The sequence below is a fragment of the Haemaphysalis longicornis genome, unplaced genomic scaffold (genome assembly GCF_048455015.1).
Source record: "Haemaphysalis longicornis isolate Haplotype H1 unplaced genomic scaffold, Haemaphysalis longicornis Haplotype H1 scaffold_423, whole genome shotgun sequence".
In the NCBI taxonomy this organism is placed as follows: Eukaryota; Metazoa; Arthropoda; class Arachnida; order Ixodida; family Ixodidae; genus Haemaphysalis; species Haemaphysalis longicornis.
The window spans coordinates 19,677-32,202 of NW_027526368.1; the positions used below are offsets into that span (position 1 = coordinate 19,677).

The 12,526-nt window shown below is 44.5% G+C and overlaps 1 protein-coding gene across 7 annotated transcripts in view; it reads left to right on the forward strand.

Moving 5' to 3' along the window:
- The window catches only part of LOC144137612 (echinoderm microtubule-associated protein-like 2), a gene marked incomplete at its 5' end in the record, with an annotated part of 51,710 nt that overhangs the window by 19,408 nt on the left and 19,776 nt on the right, over positions 1-12,526 (forward strand). For 3 of the 7 annotated variants that reach the window (XM_077669550.1, XM_077669552.1, XM_077669554.1), the window contains 5 exon segments: positions 6,927-7,028; positions 8,561-8,665; positions 9,127-9,261; positions 10,092-10,157; positions 12,328-12,427. In XM_077669550.1, coding sequence (XP_077525676.1) covers positions 6,927-7,028; positions 8,561-8,665; positions 9,127-9,261; positions 10,092-10,157; positions 12,328-12,427 — 508 coding nt within the window. 7 annotated transcript variants of the gene reach the window in all.

Here is a 12,526-nt window from a genome sequence, read left to right on the forward strand (position 1 = left end):
GGTGAAAGCTCAGGGTGCCCCATTCTGTAAAAAACCATCACTGTTGTTGTCGTTGTCGGGCTATTGATATATTAGAAAAGTTGGTCAAGGCTGTTAACTACAATATTGCCTAACGATAAAGTCACCAAACAAAAATGGCATAAAGTCTAAGCAGGTTCTGAGCATAAACGGTTAACAGGTGTACATTATAGAGAATAGAGAATCCAACTTACGACAAAAAAGAACACAAAAAATTATCATTTAAGGAACACCAAAGAAAGTACAATTATATGTACACATACCTTTTGTGCACATATTTTATATCAGTTTATGTGCTATGACTGGGTCACATTTACCTGTTATACAGTAGTAGGCATGGGTTTGGGTTTTTTGCTTTCATTTCTGTTTATATATTTTTTTCCCCGGCCCCAAAATAAATGAAGGTAAAAAAATGGCCGCCACTGTAAATGAAGAGTAAATAAAAAAAAAGTGCGATCCGGCTGGATTTGAACCCCGGTCTCCGTAGTAGCAGTCTAATTCGCTCCCACTGTGCTATCTCTGCAAGTTTCCAGCGGTAAAACAAAAGTTGTTGTGGCTGTTATTGTTCCTTTCTTATCGGAACAACAGATGCTTTGAGCAGCTTGCTCCCACTCCATAAACTTCACAAATCTGTGAATCGGAGACGTAAAAATTGCTCAATAGTGCATGGTACATGACACCTGAATGGGATGGCATGCGAGTTGAACAGGTGCGCACCAGCTGCAAAGAACCCCGAGTCTAGAAAAAGTGTAATGTGTGCCAGCCTGCTTGGTGATGTAGTTCACACTGTAAGACAAACAAATTCAAGCAAAGAAAGGAATGCAAAGGTGAAAAAATGAAAGCAAAAAAGAGACACAAATACGATTTAGCAGCAAAGAAGTTGTTACTAAGTGTTGTCAGGCTGTTGCCTTCAAAGCACGTAAGCAGACTGAAGTGGCCCAAGGAATTTTTTCCCTTGTGCATTTATATGAGATTTCGGTTATGGCATTTTTTTGGTGTTGCTATTTCTGGTTCGACTCACTTTTTGAACCTGTCATTAAGCACCTCAAACCATCTTCAACAATCCAAGCTGGCCTTAAAATTGTGGTTAGTGGAGCTTACGGGGCTGTCATCAGAAGGTGAAACCTACAAGCAGCAAATGTTTGGGAATCTACGCAAGATGCAGACCAACGTCTTGAGCTCTTACGTTGACTACACACTACGCAACACAAGGCTTTTACACGAGTAGAAGTAGTAGCAATGCGTGTTCATAGCAATGACCAGAAAACTGTTGTGTCAGCCGTGGAACAAGTTGCTTTTTATTTTTGGAATTGTTCCCTTCTTACGTACTGTAAAGCTTGTGGGTACATCGGACATTTGCGTTCTGTGCCTCTATACTGGATTTTACAGCCACTGAGAAATAGTAACTGCAGGTTAAAGCTTGGAGTTACAACTTTTGCTACTCTATGTGGCAATAAATTTTGAAACTTCGTCAGCAACCACAGTTGTTGCACATTAGTGGCAGAATTCACTCGTGCAGAGGTGCCTTCCTGCACACTGTTTGATGTACCATAAATTTTCTTGCCAATAGTGAGTAGCAGCATTCACTCATCACGTTAGCCACGTGCACTGCAATTGCGAAGCCTCAACAGCAGGGCAAAATAATTGCGCTTGTGTGAAATGCAACGGGGCAGCTGAGCATCTCTGTTGAGGTAATGTAAATGAAATGCGAACACGCAAATATGAACAGAAAAACAGAAATAGTGGAATTCTTTTAAAGGGGCCCTAAATAGGCTTCCGAAGGTCGCCATTTCAATCGCGCAATCGCTAGAGTACCCCTTCACGACAACGTGTACCAAATATTACACCTCTGCGTAAAGCAGGGGCCGCACAAACACGAAAAAAAGATTTCACTTTCTCCCCTGGCTCACCAACCGTACCTTGCCGCCACACTTGCGCGCTCTGACGCAGTTCTTTCCGGCTCTGACGCGCCTCTATGACGCACGAGACACTGCCCAGTGCGGCGCCGCGAACGCGAACCACAGCGACAGCGCTCACCGTGCAACCGGAATCTGGTGGGCGGAGCATGCGCGTCGAGTGTTAAAAAAAAAAATCGCGCGCAGGGCTTGGCGCAGCCAATGACTGCACGTACATCAAGGAGGGTGATGGATTGCCCTGTTTCTCTCGGTGGTCTTGCGCCGGGTCGATGACGTCGCGGCTTCCACAGTGCTTCGGAGGAGCTACTAGAGGAGGAGAGCCCCAGGCCTTATGGGTGGCCCCTTTTAATGAGCGATAACTCGGCTAATACTTAACGCATTTAAACAATTTTTGCGGGATGACGTTCCTTGCATAGTACTCCAGTGACGGCGCACGCAAAATCGTAACATTTGGCAGCCTATTTAGGGCCCCTTTAAAATGCGAGTCAAATTGTCACATCACCCCATAAGAGCAGAAAAGCTTGTAAATGTGACTTCCCAGATATACCTTTACCACATCACTATGTGATCTCCACGAACCATATATCCTTTGATTTTGCATGTTCTGGTTCATATTTTTGTGTTTGCATTTCGCTTGTCCATAAGTGTACAATGTCATAAGCGTGCTACGTCAGTCTAGTGGGTTTATACTTTTATTAGTGTTAATCACAACTATGCAGCATGCATTTCAGTTCTGTTCACAGCTCTGAATGGGACTTGATTTGTATACGTACCTTATATGAGCAGGTTTCTCAAAAACAAATTTATTAAAATGTAAATGTAAAAATGTGGCTTCTGCTACCCTAAAACCCTTAATTAAAGGGACCCGCAATTATTGAGTGCCTGCAAGAAGGCAGCAGTGCTTTGTTCAAAGCAATTAGTATATGCTGTGCAGATCAAATGCCTTCATGCAAGGAACTAACCAGACATCTATTGTTTAATCATAACCGACCTGTTATTTAATTGTAAAATAATATTTTAAGGCTCTGGAACTGCTTTACAGACCTTTTTTTTTCTCAGAACTTGCATAGAGATTTCCCGAGAAGACGTTTCCACTGTAGATAAAATAAGTGCAGTTAGCGTGTGATTTCAGCAAAAAGGGTTGAAGTTGTTATACGGCTTTCGATGACTTCTGCTTTTGGTTCTTGCGGCAGTAAGCTTTGTTGTACAAATGAGCAGCAGAATGACTGCTGCAGAACCTCTGGCAGACAACATATAAATTGTTGTGCAATTTAGACTCGTTAATTTCAATCTTGAAAAGGAAGCCGTAATGGGGTAGACAGTATTTTCTAAAAAAAAAAAAAGAATGTGCAAGTGATTGTGTAGGATTTATGAGATCCTTAGTCATCTTGAGCAAATCTCACGACTGACTAAAACGCTGTTTTGATTTTTCCCTCTCTCTTTCTCTAAACCTTTCCCTTTGTAGCCACGTGTCGTCAGTCGGGTAATCAACGTTTTTACTTTGATTAATGCACACTTGCCCTTACCCCTGCATCACCACCCCATATTTTTAATTTTTTAAGCTGCATTAGCTTGCCTGCACCTTAGAGGGAGAGCATTGACGAATGCATGGGGGCGGAGCATGAGTGGATTAACTGTACCGTTCTCTTACCCACATTTTTCAACGTCGACGTTCCCCTGCGCACTGAACAGATGACTGCTGAAGTGTATGAATGCTGCATGAAAGGTCTACAGTGCTTTCCAACTTTGACCCAAGCCGAGTATTTGTTGAACAGCGTGGAGATTGAGTTCTGTCATCGTGCCTTCTTATTGTTGGCTTGCAGGGAGAAAGCTAGAGGATAGTTAGTTTCAGCTTGTGCGTGGCTGGTCAGTCTCATGACTTTCTTCAACAGGGCTCCGATTTGGTCAGGTTAGTTGCAGTCTATGCTGCCACGGAGAGGGCTTTGAAGCGTAATCATATGATCTGGGAAGAACTGAAGGTGTTCCCTTGTTACCTCTAAGTAAATTTTCAATTTTTAAAGACAGTAGTCTTTCCTGGGCTACTTCAACACAAATTTTGGTCTGCCTGTATGTCTGTCTGTCCATCTGTCTGTCCCTCGATCCAGCTATCCAGCCGAAGTTGAAGCAGTTGCGAACGTGACATTTATATAGCCCAAGATATTTCCGGACCTTGAGATCTGGCGGCTGTGTTCATACTTCTGAACATTGTTGAGCCAAAACAAAATGTTACGCATATCTCAGGCACAACACAAATACATAAGTGATATTTGCAGTGTTTCTGTGTGGTAAAAAATACATGGATGGTTCATTTTAAAGACGCTAGTGTTTCTTGGGCTGTGATGGCAAATGAAATTTAGCCACTCTAGGGATGCAAAACGTGGAGCCATGGAAGAAAGAAAACCCCTCCGTGGCAGACACGGTACCGCCACCTGGCACTGGCCCTGGGAAGCAAAGTTGTGTGTTTCCCAGGGCCAGTGACAGATGGCGCCACCACGTCACTTCGGTGGTAGGTTCGGCAGTACACTGGAAAGAATGATGCCTGATCATGCAGTTTTCCACCTTTCAGCGACCATGGCAGCGGTCATTAAGTGCCAGCTGTAGACACGAAGACTTGCCCAGAAAGCGCAAAGATACAATGACTTATATAGCAGGAACAGCAGAATACTACCGTCTTTCTACAAAATTTGCAGTAAAACAAGCAAATATGTGGCCAATTTTTTTTTTAAATAAAATATACTGGGTCCAGGAGAGTAAAGTGAGTTCTAGACAACATTGCCATCTCGTATAGCTTATTTGAAGTTCTTAATTTTGATGATGGACATCAAAATTTCTTTCAACTGTGTAATGAAGCTTGTGCAGGGGTTTCTTGGAACCTTTTGAAATCTTTAAGAGGGCAGCAATTAAAAGATGCACAAATGGAACTTGCGAATTCTGCTCCAAGGGGAGAGTCTTTGCACTCCAGTCTCTGCTTGGGCCCCCAGAAAATTTTTGTGGTCCACAAACTGTCGGTGCACACCAAAACATGCTATGAAAATTTCCGTACACACCTGCTGATGCTAGTGATAAAATTAGTAGAACTGCGTATGTAGTAGCTTTCTTGCACTCACACGCGCAATATAGAGAGATATGAAAAGAAGTGCGGATGGAGGGCTTATTTTTTACAGCGCCCCAGCCGTTGACGCAAGAAGTAGAGCCCTCAGTAATCATTGTGCCTTGACAGACTTCCGCAGATTTCTGTTTTGCTTCGCCTTACAGGTCCAACCCCTTCCCTTTGCAAGTATTGCGCCTCCTTGAGTATCGTGTGCATGCCTTTAAAAGTGCGACGTACAATGTCTCTTTAGACTTGCATAAATGTGTTGTGGCTGTTTGTGTGCCTGTATGTGTGTGTACGTGTGTGTGTGCTGTAGTGACGTGCTTATTTTGTACCATGGCTTTTGGACCGTGCTTTTTGCCTCCCATAAATTGACCTTTGTGCGCCTCAGTGCTGGCTCCTATCATTCGTGCTGCATCGCATCTCAGTATCTGAATTTCAGACCACTGCTAATCCCTAGTGCCCTGATGAAATTTGTGACGTCACAAATATCAAGTAGCAAAACGGGATTGGTGGACTTTGTCCAGGCAGTTTTCGTTTCTTGCTAAAATAGCGCATGGACACGTGTAAACAGGAAATAGATCCATCTGGCGACTGTCGTGGAACACATTCTTTTAGTTTTACGCAGTTAACTCTTGTACGTCAACCAAACAGGCTGCCTTGCTATTGTACGCAACAAGATTCATTTCGTTGTCAATTTTGATCGAATATTTCACGTTGTTGCACGGGCAGTCAAGATTTCTGCCTTTAGATGTGAAAACTGCTATACCCTGCTTAAGGCCTGCACTGAACTGCAGTGAACGGAATTAAATCAGGTGTGCAAATGGAAGCGATTGGAATTTTCAGTCCGGTAACATTTGAACGCTGTTTTATCCATCTTGCCACTTTGGAATGTGCAGCATAAATGATTGTCAGTACCCTAGTCCCGGCCCTGTTGTGCTGTACGTGCTGTAGTGGCCTGTGTGTGTGTGTGTGAATGGGCATGGCCCGGCTTGTAGAGTAGCAGCCCCCTTGCAAGTGTTGTGTGTGTATACATTGGGTGAGCATTGTGCACTTTATCTGCCTCTCACCGTAGTGGCTTTCTGCTTATTACCTGTAGATAGAAAACGTGAATTTTGTTCTACGGAGTGCTCGAGCCCTGAAAGTGGATGTCCTTTCATGATTTTCTTAATTTGCACTGTGAGTTAAAAATAACATCTTTTGGAAAGAAGAAGATACAGTGAGCTTTTAGCCCAAATTGTTGTGCCATCTCTAAAGTACCATTAATCAGAGCCTTGATTTTAGGCGTTTATAATGTTCCTTGCGGAAATTGTTTGAGGCGTAACTTTCTTGCATGCAAGCGTCAAGAAATTTTCCTCATAAATTTTTCTGTGGTGTAGTAGGTGAAGCCACACGAAAATTTACGCAAAAAGGATTCGAATAAGGCAACAAAGACGAATGGGAGGAAGTTAGAAGACAGCTTCAGCTCCTTGTTTTGTCATATGCTATCAATGTGCTGCCTGTTGTGCTGTTGTACCTAGACCTGCGCAACAAAATCTAGCCACAGACCTTGGCCTTCACAGTTGTAGGGCAGGTCAGCACCCTGGCATCAGATAAGTGCCCTCGTTGTTCAAGTTTTGCATAAACACCAAGTTCAGGCTAAAAGCTTTGCGCTTAAACTTGGCACCGAACTTGAATTCTTCCTTTGCAAAGAAATTGTTTGCCTGGACCGCTGAGTTTACAAAACTTTTCCTCCCACCGTTCATTACTGTTGACGACACCCATTGAGGCTGTAGGCAAAAGGTTGAACTGTTTGTTTTTGCGGGCTCGAGCACTTCTGACAAGTGCTGGCCTGATGCGAAAGTGTCCCCCCAGGCTTTGCACTAATAGCAGTGCGTTGGTGCGTGCATTCGGCTTTCCAGCCCCACGTCAGGATATGGGACTCCGTCAGCCTCAACACATTGCACATCATCGGCGTCGGGGACTTCGAACGAGCCGTCAGCTGCATTGCCTTCTCCAAAATGGTGAGTGCTCCCTCGTTGTCTAGCTAAAGGATACAGCTTAAACAGTGTGTGTTTTTTCCGCTAGGCTGTAGAATTAGTATTCCCACCTCATGTCTTTGGAACACTTGATATTAAGCCAGGCAAGAAGGGGAGAAATTCGAAAACGATCTTGTGAGCATTGTACGTGCGGGATTTTGGGACTTCGTTTAGAAGCTTCTTAGAGGGAAGACCCACCAAGAGGTTGGCTAGGAGATTGGCTCATTAAGTGTAAAGGTGTAAGTGTAAAGAATATCTTTGCCTTCATGCATAGAAAGCTTGAAAAAACATAGCTACAAAAGAAATGATAACTTATGTTGTCAGGATTTGATAGATCTGGGTGTTCATGTATTAGTGGTTGATAAAAAAAAGAATGGCAGGGAAACCTAAAAATAAAGCTCTAGACAAGATGATGAAGCAGTGGGGCGAGATTTTGGCAGAAAAAGCAGAAATCCTTGAAGGAATGCATGTTCCTCAACATTTTGTGAACACAGTAGGTACATTCACCTGGTCCCTCCAGTTGCTGGAAATGGGCTAAACGTAACAGTGGCTGGCATGACCCTTAAATTAAGCCAAAAAGTAATGACTCTTGATTCCTCAGTCATGCTACTATACTGACAGGAAAAATCTTTTTGGCTTGTGAATTGTATAGACAAGTAGTGTTCCACCCCAGCTAACATGTGCAAGTGTTGGCATTTTGCACTCATTTGTGCTAGAATCACACGTGTCGGGCTTTTTGCACAGCTTCAGTGTCGTACAAACAAGCCAACCTGACAGTGCAAGCTGTGTGGTGGAGCAGGTAAGTTTGCAGGTCGTGTGGGAGATCGAAGAGATGAGCTGGTTGGTGAACATCCATGAGGGAAACTTAAGCACTAACAGACATGGGGTGAAGAAAGGGAAATGACACCAAATTTCACTGGTCTATTCAAAATTTTGAACATTCAAAAACTTCAGATGCTTCGAATGATGAAACTTCTTTGTGATTTGAGTAGAGTACACTCTTTGTGAAGCATTCGAAGTTTTGAATATTCGCATGCTTGTAATAAAGTGCCTTTTGTGGTGCCCCAACCTATCCTTAATCTCTTTTTTGTGTGTGTGTGTTGAGGGGGGGACTAGTACTAGCACACACAGGAAAATAACTTGCCAGCACTAGGAATTGAGTTTATATCGCATGAATTCCAAAGCACAAGTCCTAAACCGGTTGCTGGGTGACAGTGCTAATTAGGGCAAAGTTAGAGGTTTTGTGCACGGGTTCGGCATCACTTTGAAGCCTGGGAGGAGAGAGATTCATGTTTTGCATAACTTGCCTTGGGAGGGAATCTGAAGTGACAGCAACTGTGGTGGTAAGCGGTGCAAAAAATGCGACAGAACTGTGATAATTTAGGCTACATTATGTGCATCCTTTCATGATTGCTATAGATGATGCCATTGCTAATCATAATCATTTGTGTGTTCCTTGATGACTGGCCCTGACTCTCTCCATAAATCTCTCCCCCCTCCCCTGTATTACCTTGCAGGATGGTGGCTCCATCCTGTGTGCGGTGGATGACTCGAGCGAGCACACCATCTCCCTGTGGGACTGGCAGCGAGGGGAGCGAGGGGTCAAGATCACCGAGACCAAGGTGCCAGCCACTGAGATCGCTCTCCCTCTCTGCTGCTCTTGTCTTGGCAGTTTATTTGTGTTACACTCAAAAGCCCAGCTGTACTACCCACATGACAAGCATTTAAGTGTTTGCTTTCCATTTTTTTTTAACATTTTTCATGCATCTGTGTGTCTGTAATTTGATTTATTTTGTGGCTGTGAAGAAAGCCCCCTTTCCCCCCTTTACCCCTCCTTTTTTTTTTGTTGCTGCATGCTCGTCATGGTGGGGAGACAATTTTTGACACAATGGGAGTTGTCCCCCAGCCCTCATAGCTACTCCTTGTCCAACTGCTCAGTGGTTGGTAACAGCCCCAGACTGTTCGTGAACTGCAGGATGCTGCTGCCTGTGTGTGCGCGTAGAGTGAGAGAGTGGTGAGCAGGAGCGAGCCAGCCGGCTGATGGTGGGCGTCCTCCCCCCTCCCGTTCACCTTTGTGTCGCAGAGTGCGTCGGAGGCAGTGCTGGCGGTGGAGTTTCACCCGATGGACCGGCACACCCTGGTGACCCTGGGCAAGGGACACATCCACTTCTGGGACATGGAGGGCGGCACCCTGGCCAAGAGGCTCGGCCTCTTCGAGGTGGGCTCCTTTCCCCCCACCCCCAAATCGTGCTGCAGCCAGTGCTTTTATGAAGCTACAGTGCGCACTGAACATGTAGGAAAACCCTGCCTCTGCTAAAAAGGCTTCTGGGAGGTAGTTTGAAGAGCTGTACTTGGTTATATGCATGAGGTGTGGCTCAACTTCTTGACAAAGCGGGCAGTGAATGGACAGGGAACATCTGCTGATTTATTACCACCACAGTTAACCCATTGCAATAATAATATGGCATGTAGTGTGGAGGGGAATTGCTATTTAAACTATTTGAATTTGAAATCTTCTTTTCTCCCGCGTTAAATATCTCTGCGGTTGATCATGCGCACACGTGCTGTCACAGATACACAACCACTGCAGTTTTTTCTGCAAACACAGGCTGGCATGGCTGCAATGTTGTGGCATGTGGGGAGCAGATTGTAGGTGTTGCTGCACAGTGGAAAGCGATGGTGGTGTCAGCACCCGCTTGAAACCACTAAGAATAAACAGAACAACAGAGCAAAGAGAGGAAGTGAGCGTGGTGTGAGTTCTCAGTTTATGCATCAAAAATCACAGCATCTGAGCACGTGTGTGGGATGTTTAACATGCGTGCTGGTGAGGTGGCGTCTCCCTAGTGGATGGCTACGGCCAGTGGGGTTTCTCTCTCCCTGCATGTGTGTGTCAGCAGCCTGTACTCCCTGTGGTGGCTTGCCCCCTCTGTTGTCCTCCTTGCATGGTGTCCTCCTCCCATCGTCTTGCACCCTCCTCCACCTCCCTCTGTCCTGCACCACCACCCTGACCTACTGCATCTCCCTGGCTGGCATCTTCTGCCACCACAGAAGGACAACTCTGGCAGTGGTGACTCTGCTGCTGCTGCTGCTACCTGCACCAGCAGGTATCTGGTGGTGAGTGCACAGAGCCAGTCAATGGAAAAGACCGTTACAGTCACTAAATTGAGCGATACTACAGAGTAGCGCCACTACTCCGGATGGATTCACTGGGCTGAGTGTGTTCTGAAAATGCTGATATGTGGTGCGGCCGTGATGCCATGATATTCTCACGTCGTCAGACAGTAGTTGCTATTTCAAACACATACCGCTCACCGTAAAATTGGGAGATGTTTTAGTGTTCTATGGGCTCGAAATGGCCCTGAAGCTTGCAGGGGTAGATGACAGCAGTGCGAACACTAGCAGAAAATTTAAAGGGAGTCAGAAATGCCCCTAAGTGTGGTTGCCTTTATGTTTAGATTATTTATTAGGTCACGTGGTCATCAGAGGTGAGTGTGAGTGTGTGTGTGAGGGATCAGAATAATGATGATGATGGCAACAGTCATGGTATGTATTAATGCAGTTACCTGGCAGGACTGTGGTTGTTCTGCAGCATTTAAAGCACTTGCCCGAGATGTTCCAGAAAAGCGTCTGTATGTTTCTGCATATTTTTTTTTTTTAATTCCGCTTGTTGCAGCCAATATGCAGTCTAGAGTTGAGTGTTTTCTTGATTTCATTTACCACAGTGTCAAATATGGGCGTGTGAATGTTCAAAACTTTCAAGCATTGAAGCAAATAACACAATGTTCGTATTTGGCTTTCAATCGAATAGCACTATTGGAACATTTAGAGTAAGCTATTTTGAAGTTCAGAAACATGCACCAGCCTTCTCTTTTAGCGAAGACAGGCTTTTCTGCAATGCACTGATGACACGCGGCCAAACGGCAAGAGGGAGGTGCCGTTGTGAAGTGCCTCTCATCACCTTTGCAATGGGCCTACTACACCCTGGTGCTTCTCTTTTTTGTTTTCTGGTAACGTAATTGCACTCAAGCTGCGCGGATAAATGATTTTTAGTTAAGGAAGACAAGCTGCATACTAGCATTGTCCCCAAGGCTTGGCTTTCTGATCATATGATGCGCAATGTTGATATTTTCTTTAAAACTGTTAATGCTGTGTTTTCTTTTCCCTGCATCGAACATAAGAAAAACAATGAGTCGGTCTAGCTTTGTGCTGCTAGACATAGAGGTAAAACTTTCCTGACAAGAAGGCGTTGGCACTGCGGAACTAGCAGAAGTGCATGGTTTGCGCAGTACGGAGCCTGCAGTTTGTTATCAGACAATTAAACCAGTTTTGGTCTCAATTTTTTTTACACATTTAGAGTAGGCATAACGTGCCCTTCTTGGTACCCAAATTAAAGATTATTGTGTGTGCATGCAGGGACATTCGCTGCGGGAATGCTTTCTAAAAATAAGATTTGTCCGTTGTTAATAAAAGGGTACCCACGAGCAAGTGTAAAGTGGGCAAATGATGAGGGTTTGAAGTTAGGTTGGTTTTTCATGGCTTGCGTTGCCCTATGCACTAGAAGTCACATGAACGCATATGAAACTGCTGTTTTTTTTTTTTTTTTTTACGAGCAACGTGTTAATCTCAGCTTGTCAGGATATATAGCCTCATTACACTAATACTGAAATGCGTGTGGTTGAAGTAGCCACGTGAGATGAAACTTGCCCCCATGCAAAATGTAATACAGTAAAACCTCATCACAAGGGATACTCAAAGGTCCCAGGAATCATGTCTCTTGGAACCAAGGTCTCTTGTATGCAGTGTTGCTAACATGGCAAACGTAGGAGAACCAACCAAATTGTTCCCATTCAAATGTCTCTTACAACCAAGTGTCTCTTGTAACAGTGTCTCTGGGAACAAGGTTTTACTGTACATCGTAAATAAAGCTAAAAGCACTGGAGCAGCTTGTGTACGTGTGTTTTATGCCTGAAAAAAATTTTGCAAGCCCTTTCAAACAAGCCTCTTATTTTTCCTCAGGCTATAGTTACTGAATCATGCTTGAAAAATTGTAAATTTCAGTTTTCTTATTGGAAACCGGTCTCTTCAATTTGGAAATATTTCAACAAAATCATTATTTGCTTGGAAACCAAAAGTCAGTATTCACACAGCCCTAATGTCAAAGAATTGCGTGAACTGGCTCTTTTGAAGACGCACCCTCCGTTGTGCTCGAGTAATAGAGCAGTTGTAACGAGCTAGGAATCCCACCTGTCTAATTCCCTGACCCCTTCCCCCATCTCCCTTGCAGAAGAGCAACAAGCCCAAGTACGTGCTGTGCATGACCTTCACCGAGCACGGGGAGCTGCTCACGGGGGACTCCAACGGGAACATCATGGTCTGGCAGAGAGGCGAGTCTGTTTTCATTGTGCATGTTCCAGCAAGGCTTCTTGTTTGCCTTCCCTAAAGACACGATGAAGAGAAAAGAAAACCGGGTTTTATTAGAAGGC